This window comes from Diospyros lotus, chromosome 10, assembly GCF_014633365.1.
Source record: "Diospyros lotus cultivar Yz01 chromosome 10, ASM1463336v1, whole genome shotgun sequence".
Classification (NCBI taxonomy): domain Eukaryota; kingdom Viridiplantae; phylum Streptophyta; class Magnoliopsida; order Ericales; family Ebenaceae; genus Diospyros; species Diospyros lotus.
The window spans coordinates 23366197-23390032 of NC_068347.1; the positions used below are offsets into that span (position 1 = coordinate 23366197).

Genomic DNA, 23836 nt, shown 5'->3' on the forward strand with positions numbered 1-23836 from the left:
GAGGAGAAGGAGAGAAAGTTGAATGCTCTTCCAAAAGTTTCAACTTTTATTCATAACCATAATTTCGTAATGCATGAATAAGTTATGTTTATAAGCTTGATAAAATTCTTAAAATATTGATAACTCATCTAGAATTTACTTTTACCTAATATGGTAATCTAATCTAATACCATTAAATTTTACCACAATCAATTAAAAGTCCTAACAAAATCAAAATGCATTAAGATAAAATAAAGGAATCCTAAGCTTAAGATCCTAAGTAAATAAAGTCCTAACACAACTAGAATTATAAAGTCCTATCTGAGATTAGAGGCAATGGATCTTCTCTTCACATATTGCTGTGAGGGTCAATCTCTCTTGATAATGAGAAATGGTATTTCAGCATTAACTTGTCCGGGCAATTGTTACACCAACAATGAACTGTTGGCAAACTGTTTTACAAGCCCGTAATCAGCTTTTTGGATGGTTTCTGAGTCTTGCAAACGTTGTCCTTGGATAATGGCTAGTGATGGCTGTGAAGTCTGGTAGCATAATAATTGATGCCAGATAATGATTGCAATGAATACCAATGCTAGATTAAAGGTTGAGGTGGTGGATGGCAATGCTTGTAGATGATAGTTAGGCTATCTAGTAGTGGCCATTGGTTGATGGAAAAGCACAGCCTGCAAGGTTAAAATGAAGTAAAGACTTTGATACCAAATTGATATAGAACCAAAGAAGAAGAATGAGAGATAGAGCGGAGGAAGAAATTAGGGAAGAAATATAGAATGTGAATAAACCTAGGAGGAAGAAAAGAACAAATAGAGGGGAGAGTGACAGAAATAAGAATGAGAACAGAAGAGAAGAGGAAGGAAGAAGAAAAGGAGGGAGAGAGTTCCGAGCTGTTCCGAAATTTTCACTTTTATTTATGCTCAAGACCATTATTTTTTAATACATGAATAAGCTATATTTATGGGTTTAATAAAATTCCTAAATCTCTTAAAACTTTTTATAGAGCTACTCCCACCTAATATAGTAACCCAATATGAACATACAAAATTTACCACATAATTAATTAGACATCTTAACAAAACTAAATTATATTAAGATAAAATCAAGTATCCTAGCCCTTGAAGGTTCCTAAATAAGTAAAATCCTAACACAACTAGAATTATAAAGTTCTTTTGATAATTAGATGTGATGACCATCAATTAGTTTGTAATTGCAATTTTAAATGAAATAAATGAAAGAGAGTATTTTAAAATTTTGAAATGTAGTAGTATCCTCATGTCTTGGATGAGAAGTGGATGAATTAGACCCTTGGACACTCTCACACCCCAGGTCCATGTAACATAGCCTAAAAGACATTGATCCTTAGTATTTGCATAGGCTGGGTTTTATTAATTCTTAAATGCCATTAGCTATCCCTTAAGAGAACAAAACAAAACAAAAAGTATTATTAGCTATCGCCCATGAGTGATGTATACCATGCTTTAGATTTCACCTAAAATGTCATCAAAAAGCAATTTTCCTCCATTGTCTCACTCGAAATATATGGGGTGTTTAAATTCTTGCATTCTTTAAATCAGAATCAGCCTGCTTTGGAGAAAGACCGCTACAAGATCCGCCAGGCATTTATTGCTTCACCAGGAAACTCTCTTATAGTTGCTGATTATGGACAGGTAATTTGCTTCAACTGTTCTTTCTGTTCACAAGTAGCTATATCTGTTTCTTGAACTTTCTCTTTATGCATTTTGTTGATTGACACATATCTTTGTAATTAGTTGGAACTTAGGATTCTTGCACATCTTGCCAACTGTAAGAGTATGTTAGATGCTTTTAAAGCTGGAGGTGACTTCCATTCAAGGACTGCAATGAATATGTATCCACACATTCGTGAAGCTGTTGAGCAGAAGCGTGTGCTTCTTGAGTGGCATCCTGAACCTGGCCAAGAAAAGCCCCCAGTTCCTCTATTAAAGGTAAATGACAGAATTGCCTTCTTAGTTACTAATTTTTTGACATGCTGCAGTCATATGGTATCAGCAGCCTAAGTAGAACTTTTTTTTTATTTACCTTTTTTTGTTGGGGAGGGGGTGTTGGATATATTTGCTGGTAATACTATTTTGCTGTATACAAATTCTAGCTGTAAGATTTTGCATCTCACAGAGCCTATAAGGCTATATAACCCACAGTTAAGTTGAAGTGGTCGTTTATTATGAAGAAAATAATGTTGTAAATTTACATATTTTTCTTTTGGACAGACCTAGGTTGACCCATGAGTTCTTCCTTTTTTTTTTTTTTTTTCCAGTAAGCTTCCAGGATCAAATCATATAGGGATTGAATCTTGGAGCTTTGAGCACTGCAAAACCCCAGTGCAGGGTCTGTCTGCCCATCTGGAAATAATTCAGGGTTCAAATTCAAGATTATGGAGCATTGTAGTTTTATTGCAATATTTAGAGAAATGCAGTGAAGTGGGGCTATGATATACATAGAACACTTCCACAACTAGAACCCACAGGCAAATTTATTTCAAATAACTCTTTTAGCCTTGTTATTTTGTACCCCAAAATTTGTTGCTTCCATATCACCATGCAGAATTTATCAGCAAACTATGTGAAGTGATCTGTAGAAGCTTTTTGTAATTCTATTCCTAAGTAATAATCTATAGGCTTTTTACCATTTGGAATTTTCCAGCACCTCGGCCTGCAATTATTATTTATTATTATAAAACTATCTCATGAGAGTATTTTATGTGCCTTGGTTAGTAGTTACACAATGGCTACTTCTATTGAAATAATAAGTTTCTGAGCTGTGGGATTGGAAACAATCAATATGAGCAGATTAAATCTGTTGTTATGTGGTATTCTTTAATACCTTCCTGTGGCATATCTCAATTATTTGGAAAGAAAAAAAGAAGACGAAAGGCTATTAGGAGTGAACATGAAATAGATTATTGAATGACTAAAAAATAAGGGTAAATTTCACACGCCACCCTAGAGGTTTGCAATGGCCTCCTCTGTGTTTTTGAGAATAGCACACACCTCCCTTGAGTTTTATAAATGTGGATCAGTTGCCCCCTACTATTAACAACATGCCTGTTAATTTTTTCTAAATTCCCAGATGCCCACTTACACTGTTATTATAGAAAAACAAAATCAATTAAACGAAGGTTATAGGTGGTCGGCGATGGCATTGCTGGCAACCATTGCCGGTCACCTGGGTGATGAACCCAGAAAGATCAATCTTTCTGGGTTTGAAGAGTTCTCATTTGAAAGAGAATTGCCAGAAGAGTTATTAATTGGAAAATGCTAAAAAGTAGTTAGGTGCTTTCCAGGTGAGTAATGAAACTGAATTCTTAAGCCACTTTTTTTATTTAGATCCAATAGTCACTAGCTTGTTTTAAGTTGGAGGGCCAAATTCAGTTAATTTTTTCACCTTGTTACTTTAGTTGCTCCTTATGACTGACATTGTTTATGTTCTGGTGCAAATGAGTGTGTATTTTTCTCGTCGGTTTTACACAAAATGTTTACTCTTTTTCTTTAGGATGCTTTTGCTTCTGAAAGACGGAAAGCAAAGATGCTAAACTTCTCCATTGCTTATGGAAAAACTCCCGTAGGTCTTGCCCGTGATTGGAAGGTACTTAGGTGTTCCAATACCTGCCATGGGATATCATGTTGTATGAAGGAATGGTAATGGTAATTGTTATCTTTACTCTTCAGGTTTCTGTAAAGGAAGCCAAAGAAACAGTGAAGCGGTGGTATAACGGGAGGCAAGAAGTACGGGCTTGGCAGGAATTACGGAAGAAGGAAGCTGAACAAGAAAGATGTGTTCACACATTGCTTGGACGAGCCCGAACATTCCCGTCAATGGCTAATGCTACGAACTTCCATAGAGGTCATATTGAAAGAGCTGCAATCAACACTCCAGTGCAGGTTCTTTTAACTTAAAACCTTCAAATCTCTCTCTCTCTCTCTCTCTCTCTCTCTCTCATGCAAACATGAGGGTATATTCAGATCTGACGTAGACAATATTAACAGGGTAGTGCTGCTGATGTTGCAATGTGTGCTATGTTAGCGATATCAAGGAATGCACATTTGGGGGAGCTTGGATGGAGGCTACTTTTACAGGTGATGTTTTAACCTCATCAACTTCCTCTCCTAAAACAACAAAACAACATGACAACAGCAATCACAAACTTTAATCCCATTATGTGAGGTTTCTATATAAATTCTAGACCCCTAGCCTCTCCCCTTACAAAGGAAAAAAGAAATATATCTGCATCAAATGTTCTGATATGTTTACCAAAACCTACATGGATCCTATTTATAATGATATGGTAGGGCATATAGATTCAGAAGGATACTGTACTAATTTGATATGCCAGAAAACCTTGGCTTACATCAGACTGACAGAGGTATTATGTTGATACACCAAACCTCGGTATCTGTTTACCTTTGTGTCAAGGTATTATTTGGTTCAATTGCTTTACTATTCTTCACCATTTTCAACACCTCTACATACTCTAAAAATTGTCTTTTTTATCTTCTCCTAATCCCCACTTGTGGTGCATATATTCTAAAAATATTCATTATCTCTTCTCCTAGAACAACTTTAGCTGCAATAATCCCGTCGCCCATTCTCTTCAAGTGCATTACTCCATCTTTATAGTCCATTACTTCTTGTCTGTAATAATCCCCACTTGGTTATGTGCATGATCATTCTTTGAGTAACAAAGTTTATATCCAAACTCTATTAATATTTTAGCTTTTTCTCCATCACTTCTTGTCTCTTGAAGGCACATAATATTAATTTTTCTCATAATTATCATATCTTGATCATAAAATCCCCTTAAAGTTGGAAGGAAAGTTTTGTTGAACAACTATATGACTATCTTTGTTGTATGAATTGGAAAGTTGGGCATTTAAGCACCATCATGTGTGGAAAAAGAAAATGAGTGTTGCTAAGATAAGAATGTTATGGTGGATGTGTGGTCACATAAAACAACAAAGAAACTAGATCACATATTATAAAGTTGGAGTAATGACTATTGAAAATAAGATGAAGCAGTCACAATCAGATGGTTTGGGCATTTGATGAGAAAATCGATAGAAGTAGTACTTGTGAAGCAAGTGGACTAATGGAGGAAATTTGTAGGAAAATAGGGATAGGAAACAATATATCAAGCCGTAAACTCATGTCACAGCTCAAGCGTGACAATGGCTTTCTTTCCAATCCGAGTAGAGGATCGGAGAATGTGCTGCTCAGAACAGAGCAAGAGTAGAATGATGGTGAGGGGGAAAAGAGAGACTAGGGAAGAACGATAGAGAGAAGTAGAAATCAATAATTCTCATTTCATGCATTGCATAGTCATGTAACGGACTATATATAGGCTGCCCAAGGGCAGATTCTCCCAGCCTGGCCGTTGCAACAAACAGCCAGTTGTCCCATGCCTAAGGAATATTCTAATGTCCAGACAAGTAATAAGGAAATACTGAAATAAAAAAATTACAGCAATATTAGCAATGCAGAAGGAATTAAAATTGCAGTAAATTGTAGTCATAGGAGACGGCCAACGTGACATTTCCCCCCTCGTTAGCTCTTTCTTGTCCTTAAGAAAGATTGTTGTTGTAGTAACTGTGGAAGATACTCCCATGTACACTCTTCCTCACCAGCACCCTGCCACTTAACCAACACTTGTATAATAGGTGCCCCTTGCTTGTAGATGACCCTTCGGTCCAATATCACCTCGGATTCCACCACCCTCTTGATCTCTTTAGGCATTTGTGGCAATGTAGGACTCACCAGTTGTGCTCCCGCTGACTTCTTCAATAGCGAGACATGGAATACATGGTGGATGCGGGATTCCTCAGGAAGTTTCAATCAATAAGCCACTCGGCCAATCTTAGCAATTATAGGGAAAGGCCCAAAGTACTTTGGGCTAAGATGGGGGTGTCGCAGCCTTAAGATTACTTCTTCGCCCACATTGAACTCTCGGTCACTTCTTCTGCGATTAGAGAATTGCTTCATCATGTTTTGAGCCAATGCCAACTCTTTTTTTAACTGTTGTAGCACTCTTTTTCTTTGCTGCAAATAGTCTTCCACTTTAGCCACTGTTGAGTAGTTCCCCAAAGCGGGTATCAAGGGAGGTTGGTAACCAAAAAGAGCCTCAAACGGTGACATTTTGAGTGATGAGTGGTGGTTAGAGTTGTACCACCACTGTGCCATAGACAACCATTTATGCCACTCTTTAGGGTGTAGAAAACTCATGCACCTCAGATAAGTTTCTAAGCTTTGGTTCACCCTCTCGATTTGGCCATCTGTTTGAGGGTGATATGCCGTGGACATGTTTAACCTCGTCCCCATAGCTTTTATGAGCTCCTACCATAGTAGACTGGTAAAAACCTTATCCTGGTTTGAAATAATAGTCTTTGGAATACCGTGCACTTTAACCACCTGGTCCAAAAATATTCGGGCAACATCTTGGGTAAAAGGGTGAGTCAACCCTATGAAGTATGCGAATTTAGTGAGCCTGTCAACAACTACCAAGATGCTATCCCTTCCCTCAGATTTTGGCAGCCCTTCAATGAAATCCATAGAGATGCTTTCCCAAGCTCGGTTTGGAATCGGTAAGGGCTGTGAGAGCCCTGGGTAGGCCACTGTCTCACTTTTACACTGTTTGCACACCTCACAGGCCATGACAAACTTCTTCACCTCTATTTTAAGACTCGGCCAATAAAACAATTGTTTTACCCTTAGGTAAGTGTTTTGCGCCCCCGAATGCCCTCCTAAGGCTGACTCGTGCAGAGATCGCAGTATTCTCTTCTTGAGATCATCATCATCACCCACAACTATTCTTCCATGGTATCTCAAAACCCCTCCACTTAAACTATATCCATCCTCACCCTTACTGCTCGTAGCAACTCTTTCCAACACTTGCTTGATCTTTGCATTCCCTTCATAGCTGTGTATAATTTCCTTACACCAACAAGGAATTACAGTAGTTATGAGGGCCACTTCCCCAACTTCATGACACCTAGACAAGGCATCAACAGCCACATTTTCTTTCCCTTTCCTATACTGAATCACATAGTCCAACCCCATGAGCTTGGACATCCCCTTCTTTTGCAGCTGGGTGTGCAATTTCTTTTTCAACAAAAATTTCAAGCTTTCATGGTTGGTTTTAATTATAAACCTCCCTCCCTCAAAGTAATGCCGCCACTTATCAACAACCATTAACACAACCAAGAACTCTTTCTTGTAAATGTTTAATCCCACATGTTTTGGACCTAATGCACGACTGAGAAAGGCTAGGGGTCGGCCTTCTTGCATAAACATTGCCCCAATACCGGTTGCACAAGCATCGGTCTCCAATACAAACGGCTTGCCAAAATCAGGCAGCCCCAAGATGGATACTCTACTCACTGCTTCCTTCACTTTTTCAAAGGCTATGTCAGCTTCCTCACCCCAATTAAACCCTTCCTTCTTCAAGAGCCCTGTTAAGGGCTTACTAATAACCCCATATCCCTTGACAAATCTGCGGTAGTAACTGGTGAGGCCCAAGAACCCCCTTAAACCTCTGATTGATTTGGGTTTTGGCCAATTCAACATTGCCTCCACCTTGCTAGGGTCGGTGCTGACCCCATTTCCCGATATCACATGCCCTAGGTACTCCACTTGGCTTTGATTAAAAACACATTTGGATCTCTTGATATAGAGCTGATTGGACTTAAAGATCTCAAAAGTGGTTTTGAGGTGTTTTAGGTGAGTTTCAAAGGATGGGCTATATAGATAAGTATGCCATCGAAGAAAACTAATATAAACTTTCTTAAGTGAGGCTCAAAGATTTGGTTCATTAGTGATTGAAAAGTGGCTGGGGCATTGGTGAGTCCAAATGGTATCACCAGAAACTCAAAATGCCCATGATGGGTTCTAAAGGCCGTTTTTGGAGTGTCTTCGGGTTTCATCCTAATTTGATGATACCCCAAGTGAAGGTCAAGTTTAGAAAAGAATTTGGCTTGGTTTAGTTCATCCAAAAGGTCTTCCACCAAAGGTATAGGGAACTTGTTCTTGATAGTCATGGCGTTAAGTTGCGATAGTCCACACAAAAACGCCATGAACCATCCTTCTTTTTGACCAATAAAACGGGTGAAGCAAAAGGGCTATGGCTGGGTTTAATGATTGTTGCAACATTTCCCTAACCATGGTTTCTATGACAGATTTCTGAATTGGTGGTATTGTAAGATCTCACATTAACAGTCTTGGAATTGGGCTTAAGGTGAATGGCATGGTCAAATTCTCGGGTAGGGGGTAGGGCTTTTGGTTCTTGGAATAGATCATTAAATTCAATCAGTAATTTATCAAGTTGAGTAGAGTTTTGTACCTGCCCAGCAATGGAATCTGGGGTATTGATGCTGAAATAAGTCTCTCCTGCCTTGGTACTGTCTGGTGCCTCATCTACCGACACAATGGAAAACAATTGTGTTAACCGCCCCCACTTGTTCTTGATCACCTTCTGGTGCCTTTTTCCGGTTATCATCTTGCATACTCTTGCTTCTCTTCCTCTAGATAGAGTCAATTTTCTTCTCCCCTTCTCAAAGGAAACTTCCATCCTATTAAAATCAAAACTAATAGGACTAACTTCTTTCATCCAATCTACGCCCAAAACGACATCACAACCCCCTAGGCCCAAGAATCTCAAATCAGCCTCAAATGGCTCTCCCTGCATCTCCCAACAGAATCCCATGCAAGTTGACTTGCTTATTACCCTGTTTCTGTTGGCAACAGTTACACTCAATGGTTGTGTACTAGCCAACTTGCACTTGAGCCTCCCAGCCATTCCTTCATCAAGGAAGCTGTGGGTGATTCCATTATCAATCAAAATCATTAGGCTGTAGTCCTTTACCTTCCCCTCGACCTTCACACGCTTCTTCACTTTCTTCTTCAACTTCGTGTACCCCTTCTTCATCGCCTTCTAACAACAAAATTTGCCTCTTACATTGATGTTCAGAGAAATACTTGTCCCCACACTTATAGCACAATCCAAGAAGTCTCCTTTGATCTCCTAATCTACCACCATAGGAAGACAAACCTACCCCAACCACATTTTTTGCTCCAGCACTCTCCCTGACCACCTCTCTATTGGGGTTTCTGCCACCCAGAGGAAACGATCCAAATCCCATGTTCTTATGTTACTGCTTTTGTTTCTTCACTAGAGTTTCAACCACCATTTCCTGTAGTCGCGCGCTTTCTGAAGCTTGCTCGATAGTTCTAGGCCTCAACACCTTTACCATTGGTCTCAATTCATCATTCAACCCGCTTAAATAACTAGACACAAAATAAGCTTCAGAAAGGTAAGGATTATGGTGGATCATAAGTGACTTAAGCTCCTCAAACCGTTTTTGGTAAGATTCCACACTCCCGGTCTGCTTTAGCTTATTAAACTCCTCTACAATGTCCACCATGCTTCTTTCCCCGAAGCGTTTATTCACTTTTTCTGAGAATTCTTCCCAAGTGTGAATCCTTCCCACTCTCACACATCCTTGGTACCAAGCGTCCACCACCTCGTTGAAGTAGACTGACACCAACATTATCCTCTGTCTTTCGGGTATATTATACCATTCAAACACCCTCTCACATCTCCTTATCAACCACCTAGGATTAACTCCTTCAAAGGTTGGTATCTCCATTCGAGGCATAGGAAACCCCAGTGGTTGATGATTAATTTGGTCGTCTCTTCTTCTTCTCATGAATCCTTCTATTTCCTCCTCTGGTTCAATCTTGTTTTCCCGGTGGTCATTTCCTTAGTTCATCATATTCTCTCTTAGAATGGGTTCGGTTCTACCTCTGGGAGGAAAGTCAGGTGAAAGTCTTATCGTATGCTGACGGGTAAACATCACCATAAATTGTTACATCTAAGCTCCTAACTCCTCTTGCACCCTCGTAATGGAGCTATCCAGCCTGCGCTCCAATCCTTCCATGGAGCTCTCGACCTTGCGATCCAAAGCTACGATCGCTTCATGCTCCCTCGTAGCCCCCAACTCCAATTGATTGATCTGATTGTGAAAATCGACCAAAGACGAGCTGATTTGTTGCAGCTGCGTCTCTAGTCCTTTCATCCTAGGTCCGTCCGCCATTGACTCAATGCCTTCGGCCGAGAACCAAAGCTCTGGCTTTCTTTCCAATCCGCGTAGGATCGGAAAATGTACTGCTCAAAACAGAGCAAGAACAGAATGATGGTGAGGGGGAAAAGAGAGCAAAGAGAGAGTAGGGAAGAACGATAGAGAGAAGTAGAAATCAATATTTCTCATTTCATGCTTTGCATAGTCATGTAACAGACTATATATAGGTTGCCCAAGGGCAGATTCTCCCATCCTGGCCGTTGCAACAAACAGCCAGCTATCCCATGCCTAAGGAATATTCTAATGTCCAAACAAGTAATAAGGAAATACTGAAATAAAAAAATTACAGCAATATTAGCAATGCAGAAGGAATTAAAATTGCAGTAAATTGTAGTCATAGGAGACGGCCAAGCATGACAACTCACTATGTGAAGTCAACTACATGAATTTTAACTTATTAGTCATTTCTATGGTGTCAACTTTTTTAAGGCCCATATAAGCCATTATACCTAAAAGTCTCCTACCAAGTTTTTCTTGGTCTTCCTAACTCTTCTGCTAAATACGTGCTTCTTTCCATCCATTCTCCTTAGAAGAGCTTTTATTGGGTTTTTTTTCACATGACCAAACCATCTTAGTGATGTCTCATGCATTTTATCTTGAGTAGGAATCATTCTAACCTCATTACAAATAACTTTATTTCTAATATTATCTTTTCTTGTATGGCTCCATGTCCATCTTAACATCTTTCTATAACAGTTGTATTTGGTGATTTGTTGCCTAACATTATGTACCATATAGGAAATTTTATTTTATAGAATTTTCTTTGTAACTTTAGTGAAATCTTAATATCACATAAAACACTGGATGTATATTTTCATCTTAACTATCCTACTTTAATTCTATGGGTAATATCCTAATTAATTTTCTTAATTTTTAGGATGATTGATCCAAGATATCTTAATTGTTTTTTTTTGTCTGACTTCCTCTTCAAGTATTACCATAATCCAGGTTTATATTCTTACCAAACATCCATTTCATATATTTGGTTTTTTATCTACTTAACTTAAAACCTCTAGCTTCTTAAGCGTTCCTCCATATCTTGAACTTATCACTCTCTAACATAATGTCATCTGCAAATAGCATGCATCAAGGCACCTCTATTTGGACTTATTTAGTTAGTTCATTCATTACTAGAGCCAAAGAGGTAGGGCTTAATGGAAATCCTTGATTTATTCAATTGTAAGAGGAAAAGCCTCAGGATCTCCTCCATGTGTTTCTGCTCCTTGATACATGTCATTAGTAACCTGTATGTGGGCAATTTGAACTCCTTTCTTCTTTAAGATCCTCCAAGAAAAGCCAAAAAAAAACTCCAACAGACTGTCATAAACTTTTTCTAAATCTATAAACAACATATGTAAATCATTTTGTTTATATCAAGAAAAACAAAAAAATCATATTTTTTTTTTTATCTTACACTTTTCCATTAGGTGCCTCAACAAGTATATATATATTCTATTGTTAACCTATCAGGTATGAAACCAAATTAGTTTTTAGACATTTTTTGTTTCCCTTCTTGATCTTTATTTCAATCACTTTTTTCTTTAGTTTCTGAGTCTCTGGTTAACTTGATTTTTCTATAATGCTGCAACTTTGAACTTCCCTCTTATTTTTGTAAACAGGCACCAAGTGCTCTTCCTCCACTTGTTTGACATTCTTATGCTATGATATTGTCAAAGTCCAAACCTCCTTTGATTTTAGACTAACTTCCTAACTGGCATTCATCCATAAAAATGTGAGAACCCTTTCAGATTTAACACAACACCCAGGCATTAATTTGATCACCCTAGCTCATTTTTTTTCACTACACTCGGGCAATGCAATGTCACTATGAGGGGTTATACCCCAATGATTTTCCATTTGTTTAGATTTCATGTTTGATTTGAATAGTTCACTAGCCGTCGGCTACTTAATATGCCCTTCTTTTATCTGGGCTTGGGGCCAACTGTAAATAGAAATCCATGGGCAGAGTTAAAATATAGATAGGAAGTTGAGAAAATTTGGTGGGAGACACTTGGACATAGGATATGATATAAATGGCCTTATAGAGGATATGACCATCAAAAGAAATGGTTTGAGGTCTAGCATTCTATAGCTGACTCCACATAATGGGATTAAGGGTTGTGATTGTTCTTATCTAGTTCGTATGTGCACTGGTGGGTCTATGATGATGGGGTTGGAGATGGGAATCTGTACCAAGGTTATATTGCTTGAAGATCTATCTGTGTTTAATCAATGTGGATGCGTTTTGCAATTAATTGCATGCATTTGGAGTTTATTCTAAGACTTTGTTCTGGATGGCTGATTTTGAGTTCTCTGTCACTGGGGGAAAAATCCTTTCCTCAAGTTCAGTTTAACCAGGTATGTTTTTCAAATAACATTGCCAGGGCAAAACTTTCCTTTTGTGCATGAGAGAGAGAGAGAGAGACCTATTCTTTTGACTTTTCCCTGGCATCTATTATTACTACTACTACTCAGTAAATACGGATTCGTGTGGAAAAAAAGAGGGTGGTCCTTCTCATCATATTAAAAAAGCTCACTTAAGATAAAATATTTTGGGTTGGGTTTCTTGTAATAGTTCCTAAGACATTATTTCCTGAGTATTCCTAACTCCATCTGGACATATCAACTAATGCTGATCTGACAATAAATTGCACACTCAAGGACTTTGAATCAGATAAGTTCTAAAAGTCTGTAAATAGGTTATTACATTAGTTGGTGGCACAGCAATAATCTATTGCTGCAATGTTTTAACCTGCAATGCCCGCATGGTTTGAGAACTAAAGTTTGATGGGTTTATCAAATTACAAGCTAAGCATGGCTTTGATAGCTGAAAAAGACATTTTCTTGGAAACAGGTTCATGATGAAGTAATCCTTGAAGGACCAACAGAGTCTGCTGAGGTTGCCAAGGCTATAGTTGTCGACTGCATGTCCAAACCCTTCAATGGGAGGAACATTCTCAAGGTTGACCTTTCTGTTGATGCAAAATGTGCTCAAGACTGGTATTTGGCCAAGTAAACAGTAGGTACAACTCGAGAATGCTAAAATTTTGTCTTCCCTCATTCCTCCCCCCTGCTGGCAGAGGCTTCTGCATTCACTGATGGCCATCCCACTAGGGCGTTGGTGCTTTCTGGTCACTATTCAGCTGGAGATTAGTACTGTTTTAATGCTATTGGCTGCATCCAACAGATCAGAAGCTTTTCTGTTGAGAGAATTGTTGCTTATTTTCATGCTGAGTTGGAACCAGTTGGCTGTTTGTCCATGAGGCGGTATGACTCAGCTGGGAATTGGGTACATAGTTCAAAACATTGTCTACTCTGGTGGCTTGTAAATTAGTGCAGAAGTTGTGCTTTGGCGAAGTTCTGGCCTGGTATTAGAACCTTGACCGCCTTTGGTGTCATCTTGCAGTTTCTTCTGGAAAAAATGAGCGCATGGGATCTGTATATAGACGATTCTTATTATTTTGCCAGGAACTGTGTATTTTCATGTGACCTTGAATTCCATCCATTATGTTCTTGAATGTCATGAGACTCTAATCTTCTAGCATTATACACGCCTTTGTAAGGAAGATCTATTTACCCAAATCAGCTTTTTTGCACAAGCCACAAGGCATTACTTCTGGAGACGTGAAATTGAATGATAGGGCCTCTTTGCTTACAGTGGTTTTGTTTGATAGAAACAACCGTAATTTTTCTCCTGAATTGAATTGAGAGAATGGCTGGGAAATTTCTGTGTTCTAACAATATTAACCTTAATAGTCCAATTTTGTCTTCGATTTATCGTGCATCTTTTTACTATATTCATTCCCATAGTTCTCCTAAACAAGAAAAATACCTTCCATTGCTTTTCATCTAGGAAACAACATTTTTGAAAGAATGTCGTTTGTTTTTATTTTTAAAATTTAAGCCATCTGCTCTCCCATAATCAAATTGTTGGTCAATTCTACTGTCTTTCAGAATACGTTTGCGTGTGTGTGTATTCTTTATATTCATGAATAAAGAGAAGAGTTGAGCCAATACAGGGAAAAGAAACAACTATTACTGCAAGAACGTTGTTTATTTCCTAGCAATGGTAAATGAATTTCAGCATATTGCAATGACTAGAAACAAAGAACCGTCCATGCGGGCAAGGATGATTGATTGTCAATTCAAATTGCAACTCCCAACTTTGTATTTAGAGCAAAAGGCATATCTAATTCCAATTCAATCAAATGGAAATAACAAAATGCCAAAACACTCATTTGTATGGTTGTATAGCAGTTCATCTTATCTACCTAAATACATGTTCATCCCATCCAAGACAAACCACCACCCCCGAAAGACAGTAAGATACAGAATTTCCCGGACTGATTTAAGTTGAAGATTACTTGTTCAGCTGTTGCAGATTGATTTCCCACGCTGACGCCAACTGCAACAAAAGGTGGTCAGGTGCTGCACCTTCCCAGTCCTCTGGTGGGTCGACTGCCGAGCTAACATCATGCAAATTCAGCAAAAGCTCCCTTTTCACTTCCATTGGAATACCTAAGCAATCGGGTCCGTTTTCTCCGACAATATCTGCCAACTGCAATTAAAGCAGAGTGAAACAAGAAGGCAAACCTATTGATACTGCTTCACTAAATCAGAAAGGAGAATACTGTTGAAAAAGAATAGCACTTCAAATTCCATTGCTCCAAGATGGAAAGAGAAACGGAAAATGCTATGGAGGCAAAAACGTGAACCTGGTCTAAAATAACATAGGCTCAATTTAAAATTAAATATGATAATAAAAAATAGCAATATAAAGCATTGCATTAATATAGAACTACTAATGTTAGATAATATTTTAGCCATAATGCAGCTTTCTGCAACATTTTGGAGTTCTGGAGAAGTCTCCTCAATGTTTCTTACAGATTTCCCTTAAAACTTTTGTTTCAGTTTGGAAAATGGAAACATGAATTACTGAACAGACAGTTTCCAGGTAAATTATATTCAGACAAGTTGGCTAATAAAAAATTTGAAAACCTTCGGCAGAATATCTAAATCAGAAGTCAGGCTTCAGCAGAATTTGCTAATGCATCAACAGTTTATTTGATATGTTGTTGGCTCCCCCAAATAATCCCATTTAGTTAGCATATCAAATAGTTATTTCCCTCCATTGTCCAAAAATTATAATAAGCCACACTAGAAATAGTTTCGTGGGAGTTCAGGGGTTTGAATAATTAAGTATTTAAACTTGTGCTGCATAACTCAAATACTCATCAGGAAGAAAGGTGATTGTTCAATATATAAAATTCTAATGAACAGTTCTGCTGCTGTAAGTGCAATTAATTTAGATTTGCAAATCAAGGACTGCAGTAGGGTCATTTAATTTCATTCAAAAAGATTTCCAAGTAGTAATTGATTGCTTAGAAGGGAGTAAGTTGTGTGCCACAGTCATTGAGCTAAACTCTCAGATATATTTCTAGTTATGTCGCTATTGGCAGAGTGGCATAACAGAAAACTTCTGGTCAAAAGATTACAAATCATACATGGAGTATATAAAAATATTCGGGTATGGTCAACTCTTATTTATTGCTAATAAAAAGATAACATACAAATTTCCAGATTTAGCATATACTTTAGTATTTCCAGGCATGATCACTCTATGCTATGCTCCATAATTGATTTTTTGCACTAATAATTAAATTGACTATTGCATTTCTATTCCAAATTTTCCTGTCAAAATATATTCTATAAAATCTACAGGCAAATTCTGAAAGCAAAAGGGAAAGTATTTTTCTGGTACTAATAAACTAACTGTTTATAGTAAGTGTTAGTTTTCCAGTTAATATGATTCTTGCAAAAAAACTACAGTTAGTAAAGGGAAATATTTAAAAGAACTGGCACAGACACAACACAGATTGAAGATGCAAAAATCACTAGAGGAGAAAGTACCTGTTGAATCCAAGACAAACAAATGTCGAACAAGTTTTGCTCTTGTAGAAACTGTGCAACAGCATGCAAAACCTCACTTGCTACCTCATTTGACAAATGATCAACCACAGAACCGGATCTGTCCATTAGCTTCACAAGTAAGAGATCATCCCCAGTAGACAAAACTTCAGCATAAGCTGAATCCATATCACCCATGTGCAGTGCATCCATGGCATTACTCCAAGAAGTCCAGATTGGGTCCCTCTCTGCCACAGCATTCTCCTCCCCCATAGCTTCTGGAATCAATTCTGGAATAGCTACTCTGGAATTTCGAGCAGTTCCATTGTCTTCACCAGCTATCCGAATTGCTTCCAAGGTTGCTTCATCCTTTGATGCTTGCCAAACACTTCTTGCAGAAGGCCCTTCACCAAGCCTTAGAGGACCAACTCCTTTATCCCAACCTCTCCTATTGCCAACCTGATCACTCTCATGTTCTGACTTGGGTGAACTACCATCTATGGGACCACTGCCTAAGACTCTCCTAGATCCCATTTGTCCATTTTTTCCATATGTGTGGAAATCCCAAGCACCAGAAACATCAGATCTCCAAGAAGGGCCCCGCCCTCTCATGGCTGAACCTATACCATCAGATGGGGCATACCTCTCTGCAAAGGGAATCCAACCATCGCCATTTCTCCCCATTTTGGCACCAGAGTAGTCAGGGAAGCCATTATACTTACCTGACTGCCTATAAGAAGATCCCTCAAATCCCACCACAAAATTACTACCTCTTCGACCTGAGGATATTGACAAGTCTCGCGCCATATCTTCCACAACTCTCTCTAGACCCCGCACTCTGTTCTCTAGAGTCACCATGGTATCATGAGAGCCACCCATGAAATCCTGTAATAGAAGAAAGCAATAATGAAATAAGCAGGTACAGTAACTGTTTGCTCTATGCAAAAAATAATAATATAACTGACCTGCAACATATTCATCAGATGAGCTTGTTGTCTCTCCAGTTGTAATAATTGTCTCTGGATGGCCAACCAGTTAGTTTTCGAGTCTTTCCCATTACCTCTCTCTTCAGCCCATTTATCCCGGGCAAAATCATCAAAATCTCGCTGTCTAGAAAACCCACTAGCAGTTCCTTTCTCTGAATTACGATACTTAATGTTAAAGGATCCATCATCTGGTTGATAGTTCCCCTTTGACTTTTCTTTTGGATCTGCACCATTTGACTCTGATTCTCCCTCATTCTGCATATTGGCAGAATTAAGACATCGACGAGGGACAACAACCTCTACAGGTAAATCACCTGAACCCCTTGTTTCAAGTTTTTGGAAGAATTCTGGGTTCAATTCTTTGTCAGTTAGTGCAGGTGCCTTCTTCTTCAATAACCCAACTGCTTTGTCTAGAGTATTAGGACCCTTTTCTTTGTGTGAAACATCAGAAGGAGATGATCCATTGGGTGAATCCTTCGCTGATGTTTCAGCTTTACTGTCGCTACGATTTGGAACTTTCAGATCCTTTCTTTCCATCACTTCAGCTGGTTCAGAATTTTCACCATCTGAAGGTTTTTGACCACATGGGGCAAAAAAAGTGACAAATCAAGATATAGACATAAAAGCAAGCAGCTCAAGGAGAAATCAAATAAAGAGCAGGCATTGCCAAATTTACCACGAGATATAATAACAAAAAAAATATACCATGAGATAAAACTTTCTGGTCATCAGAAGCTTCCACACCTCCTTTTCCTGCAATTTTCTTCCACAGCTGCAGAGCCTCTGTCATACTATCTCTGACAGGTTTAATCTGAAAAATCATGTCAAGTTTCACATAACAAATAATAATTGAGAAATACAAACATAACTTTTCTCTCTTCTCTTGTTTAAAGAGGAAAGTATACAACCTACAGAAATCATTCTTGTTTTAGATAGATAAGATCAATTTAAAGTTCTGATCAAGCCTGGTGGGAAAAGGCACATGCCACAAACACAAACAAGCAAGCCAGAAAACAACCTGAAAATGTCCTACATGGTTTGCAGACATGACTGCTCCCTTAGATCAGCAAACCACATCCCCCTCCCCCCACCCCTAAAAAAAAAATAAAAAATAAAAGAAGGATTTCCTCTGGTCAAGTGAAGTATAGGCTTTATAAGAAAAGTAGTTCAATGGATATTAGTAATAAATCAACTTGGACAACCCACAAGGACAGCTGAGAAGTAAGATCCCTCACAAAGGAAGTAGAGGAGACCTGTTTGAACCCTCTCAGCATCAAGTGACACCTGGTTTGGATGGGGTGGGTGAGGGTCCTAGTGGATTATTAATTTATTTCTTTTGGAGAAATCCAATATAATAGTAGCAACAATAATAATAATAATAATACTTCAACTTCATGTTGATAGTTTGATAGATATAAATAAGAAAATATTCAGCATCTAAACCAAAAATGCTAATTGAACAACAAAGCCAAAGAAGCCCACTGGAGAATAACAACAAGAAACTAACGAAGTCAAGGAAATGAGGGGTTACTTTGTGCACACAAACATGTCAACCCACTTGATACCCATAAAACCAAAATGAACTGTGGGGTATCATATGGAAAATACAGGCATCATTATTGCCCCTAAATGCAGCAAAAACTTTTCTAACAAGGATCATTATCTAGAGGAAGCATTGTTCCAATACCTTGTCAAATCGGCAAGCCTCAAGCACAGTCACCGTGGAAGCACCTCTATCTGCAATCAAGTTGCTTGAATGCAAGGCTATAGAATTTAATGCATCAGCTGCAGCCTTACGTGTTGCCCAATCTGTACTTCCAAGGTACTCATGAATGCTGTGAAGCAATGGTTCCAAGCTTTGTGCTGCTATAGCCTCGACCTGCAAAAGGAGTACAATAAATAACAATTTTTCACTGGCCCACTATTCTTTGAGTTAGCATTATACCTTGAGGGAATGAAGTACTTTTACAACTTAGGCCATTGATGATTTTTTTTCTTATCCAAAATGTACAGAGCGATAAAGGATCAAGAGGGGTGGGCAGTTAAGTGATTGTTCCAGAGACTATTTTCTATTATACCATGAGGGGATGCCGTATTTTTACAATGTAGGCTACTGATGGATTTTTTATTTCTTATCCAAAATGTACAGATCGGTAAAGGATCAAGAGGGTGGGCAGTAAAGTGATTGTTCCAGACTAATGGAATAGATTCTTTTGATATTGAACTTCCCCAATCAAATTTATGCACCCACCATTTCATTATTTTTATATTTTGCCTTGATCTAATTTTAACTAAAAAACTTTTCTTAACTTTACTTTTGTCAACCCCATAGTGATACTTTCCGTACTGCTGGTGTTGCTTTTGCTTCATAAATTTTTAAGGCTCTATAGAAACTTGAAGCATGTATTGACCCCGCCAAGTGGGATTAAAGCTTGTTATGGTTGCTGTAGAAACTTGAAATAGAATTTATTACAAAGGGGGGAAACACACACACACACACAAAGGTGGTAAATTAGGTTTTCCAGAGTGGGAATTTTTTTTCTGTTTTATGAAAGAGTAGGAACAAGTTATCTGGCTTCCAATATTGCAAAAAGCTTATGAATAAAATATCATATGTGCTTAAGAACAGTTATGACTATAAAAATTAATGTCAATTGGTGTGAACCATATAAAGTATTTGCCTAAGGTAATTCTTCTCAACCCTCTATGATCTATTTTACAGTTCCATCTTGAAGAGACTATTCCCAAAAAGACTAAAGTTTTATTAAATTTTTTTTAGTAGGAATATTATTTTCTTTGAGTTGTCTGAAATTGAAAATGACAATAGACAATTATATTCTTTAAACAGTTGTTATTAACTAATTTGCCACTACAGGTGGGGACTCAATAGTAGTTAATTACTCACGGTGTGCAGGTTGCTTCTTATAAGAACTGATAATTAAACTATTACATTGTTGCCCCCAATTAAGTGAACTTGTGGCTCCATCCCTGAAAAGGAATACAACAACAACAATAACACACCAAGCCTCTATTGCACTATGTGGGTTCGGCTAATCCTGGAAAAAGGAATACAAGCATAAAAATTCAAAACAATTATTTCAATTTGATGTAATCCAGTCAAATATTAAAGAGCCACGCTACAGGTATTCCCTTAACCTTACACGCACATGTACTACTGATGGTAAAGCATTAAGAATTATTTGTAAGACACTGTGCAGACTCTCAACTGGTGATCTCGAGAACATCATACTGGTAAAGAATCAGAGTACACTAGACAATATACGACAGTTGATGTGAAATAAATAGCTGGCCTGAGTGTAGAATGAGAGACTGATAGATCATAGAACTTAACCAAGGGTTAATAATTCTTCATAAAGAAAGGTAAAGGTTTAAAGATTCCAGGTTTTTTTGGAGAAAAAGCAAGGCAAATACAAACTTGAATGTCAAAACAGAACATGTTGAAGTTGCTACCCTAATATACCATCTTTACTTCCTTTTAACTTAAAATCCCAGTGATCAAACCAAGCATGAACTTCAATTCATTTGTAAAATGAGTTTAATGCCACGTTAAGAGTCTTAAGACTCAAAATTTTCTTACTTCAAAAATGGTTTTGCAGTAATCTAGTTTAGCACGATATGGGCTAAGTTTTTATATGTTTAAACTGAAAATGATTTTTTCCAGGGATCCAGTCCCCTTTCTTTTATCTACCAAAGTTAGGACCTGCCTTCTGCACTGGCAAAATGCGCAAACCAGATTACATTACTATCTGATACAACCAGCTCCTGACTTGCTCCCATCATAAAAGCTCGAAAAAGACGGATTATCCTAATTCCAGATTTGAACAAGTATGGTTCCAAATGAATCTCCTAAATTGGAAATCGTAAAAACTCCAGCTTCCGATTTCATGTCAATTAGAAAAATTCCAAACCCAACCAAGCCATCAAATTTGACACGTAGCAGCAGCATACTTGAAAGTTGAAACTGCAAACATCTGTCAATGAAGCTTAGAATTCTTACCTGGGACAAACTAGAAACCACCGGCAACAGTGAGGCCTTTGCCAAGAAGTTAGGGCTGTTAAGGTACTTGCAGATCCTTGGGCAGAGCTTCTGAAACGAAGCCACCGGCGGCTCCGAAGCACACTCCACCATCTTGGCCATACACATTGCGGCCCCAGCTTGAACCGCCTTGTTCTGCTCTCCCATTGCCTCGAACAACGGCTTCACAAACAACGAAACCACCGACCCAGCGACGCCGTTATCGCCGTCGCCCTTCAAGAATTGGGCCGAAAGCGCCCCAATCGCGTCACGGCACGCGTCCCGCACCCCCGAATCAGAGTCCTTGAGCCTCTTCACGATGTGCGCAATGATCTTGGTCAAGTGGCTCGCCGTGGAGTCGCCGTGGGCGGCGCAGAGGACGGCGAGGAGGCGGAGCGACTCCTTCTTGACGGTGGGCTTGGGGTCGCCAGTGGCGTCGTAGAGGCAATTGAGTAGCATGGTGACGCCGTCAGGAGAGAGGTTTTGGATGATGTTCTCGAGGTCCTCGACGGCGATCTGGTGCGTGTCCCTGTCGGAGAGCTTAGAGAGCGAAGTGAGGACCCTCTGCTTGAGCTCGATCATGGCGAGGTGCGACGACAGAGAAGACGAACCAGACGAGGGCGATCTCGACGGCATTTGCGATTTGGAAGGCCTCGAAGACTTGGGCGCTTGGGCACTCATTGTAAAAATTATTCAGCAAACACTGAAGCTAGGGCTTCGGGAATAGGGGTGCAGATCCAATTTCACAGGGAGCGATGAATGTGAATGGATAGATAGCTAAGGCCTTGAAGATGGGACTAACAGTGGACTCATAGTTGCCCAGAACACAGTTTAGACGAAGAGGAAGATGAGATATAATGGAGAAATTGGGAGATTTTCAGAGTGTATGAGAGAGAGAGAGAGAGAGAGAGAGAGTGGGTTGGGAAGGTGGGCAAGATTACCCACCATGAAAGCAAAATCAAAGCTACTTGGGGTTGGGAAGAAATGGAGGGCTATGTTATCTGCACGAGAGACTCCAGAAATTGAGATCTGAAGCTTCCTCAATCCCCTCATCCTTCATGTGACATGTTACAGGTGACACACAAACCATGGTGTATTCAAATTAATAATTATTAAAAAATTCAACATAATTTATTAAAATAAACTCCAATAACCTATTTTACTTATTTATTTACTTCTTTTAAATTTTTACTAATTACTCAACTCATTGTCATCCCCACATTATAGTTTAAGAGTGCAATTTAAGCTCTGAAGACATAGATCAAGTGATCGGTCATACTAAACTGAGATTCATACTAATAGGTCGTGCGTTCGATTTTTTGTCTTGTATAATGAGATAAATTCTCTATTTATAATTTATCTTTTTTATGGGTCTTTTTAAACTTTTGTATTATCTCTTAGGTTATTAAACTCATCTTAGTCTTGACTTTTTTGATGAATAGATAAACTCAATACAATAGGTTCATTTCATTTGCATGATTGAAGCAAGTTTTGTTTTTATTCCTCAAACATGGAGCCCACTCTTTAATCTTTATGCACCAAATGAGTTTTATGTGATTCATTCAAACTTATATTAATGCTATGTTGCCTATTGTCGGGCAACATAGCATTTGCCCCGCAATGAGGGGGGCGCGGGCCCCATACACGTAGGACCCATGTGCATGGGGCTCGCACCCCTCTCACTGCCGGGCAAATGCTATGTTACCCGACAATGGGCAACATAACAAAGCCCTTCAAACTTATGTTATGAAATAGGCTATAAAGTTGTCTTGAAATAAGTTAATGTATTTTGATTTGAATTAAAGTTATTTATTATATATTTTATAAATGATTATATAAATTATTGTATTTGTAAATTTAATGTTATATAAATAATTACTATACATGTTATTTTAATGCTTATTGCACTGTTTTAATTTTATTAATTAATAATATTAACTATAATTTTATCACCCTAATTTTAAAATTAGACTGAAAATTAAATTTCAAACACCTTCAACATATATAAGCATTTATTATTGCGACTTTTAGTTCTTGCGTCGTGAGGCATTTTGTGTCAAAGTAAGGTTCTTTAAATTTGAATTTGAGGCTTAATTTAGGCATTTGTGGTAGTGTGGCGCTTTCGAAATTTGAATTTGAAATTAAATTTGGATGATTGTGACTTTGTGAGGTTTTTCAAACCTAGATTTAAGTGTTTGTAATGATTTCTCGAGTCTTGATCACGATCAAGGTTCACAAAATTAAAACACCGTTGACAATGTTAAGATAATATTTACCATAATGACTAATGTGACATCGAATTTTGCCCCCGAATTTGAAAATACAATAACTTATTTTATTTAACTCTTTTTAAAATACAATATCTAATTTGGTTCACAAGTTAATTTTCAATGCCTTATTTGATACTTCATCATTTTTCCATGCCTTATGAGATGAGAGTTCATTGACACTGACCATTTAAAACATTAGGAAAAATCCTTACAAAAAACTTAAACCCTAAAACCTTTCCTAACTTACTAAAAATAGTGGCATAGCTGTTACTTAAATAATGGAATGATACCAAATTTCAATTTCGGACCTAAGTCCCAACCCCAACTCAGATAAGTGACTCTATCTAGATACCATTATTTGAAATGAATTCGTTCTATTGCTCGTGTTAGGTAATTCTTATGTTGTCTAAGGTAGATAAAATGAGAGGTAGGGAATGTGGGCCCCATGAGAGGTATGGGATTCACACACCCATCCCAATA

General features: G+C 38.2%; 2 protein-coding genes across 2 annotated transcripts in view; one reads left to right on the forward strand and one right to left on the reverse strand.

The window, feature by feature from the left end:
• The window catches only part of LOC127811873 (DNA polymerase I A, chloroplastic/mitochondrial-like), a 40663-nt gene extending 26921 nt beyond the window's left edge, over positions 1-13742 (forward strand). Inside the window, exons 7-12 of the mRNA XM_052352063.1 lie at positions 1569-1661; positions 1764-1958; positions 3523-3615; positions 3699-3911; positions 4017-4106; positions 13012-13742. Of these exons, the coding sequence (XP_052208023.1) occupies positions 1569-1661; positions 1764-1958; positions 3523-3615; positions 3699-3911; positions 4017-4106; positions 13012-13173 (846 nt within the window). The 3' untranslated portion in view covers positions 13174-13742. The remainder of the gene's footprint in view (positions 1-1568; positions 1662-1763; positions 1959-3522; positions 3616-3698; positions 3912-4016; positions 4107-13011) is intronic.
• A 515-nt stretch (positions 13743-14257) lies between these two features.
• On the reverse strand, positions 14258-22157 carry LOC127811875 (microtubule-associated protein TORTIFOLIA1-like). Its single transcript, XM_052352065.1, has 6 exons — positions 21069-22157; positions 18738-18929; positions 17756-17861; positions 17030-17616; positions 16068-16949; positions 14258-14715 (listed from the first exon to the last, which is right to left on the reverse strand). Exons 1-6 carry the CDS (start codon positions 21765-21767, stop codon positions 14518-14520), a joined length of 2664 nt encoding a protein of 887 aa, XP_052208025.1. The 5' UTR covers positions 21768-22157; the 3' UTR covers positions 14258-14517.
• Positions 22158-23836: the final 1679 nt, after the last annotated feature.

Bases quoted from the DNA above. Each gene is read 5' to 3' on its own strand.
- LOC127811875 (XM_052352065.1), bottom strand. From the start codon at position 21,767: ATGAGTGCCCAAGCGCCCAAGTCTTCGAGGCCTTCCAAATCGCAAATG. The intron at 17,862-18,737 runs GTATTGGAACAA...ATGATTTTTCAG, and splicing joins AGGCTTGCCGATTTGACAAG to ATTAAACCTGTCAGAGATAG. The intron at 17,617-17,755 runs GTATATTTTTTT...AAAAACCTTCAG, and splicing joins CCAGAAAGTTTTATCTCATG to ATGGTGAAAATTCTGAACCA.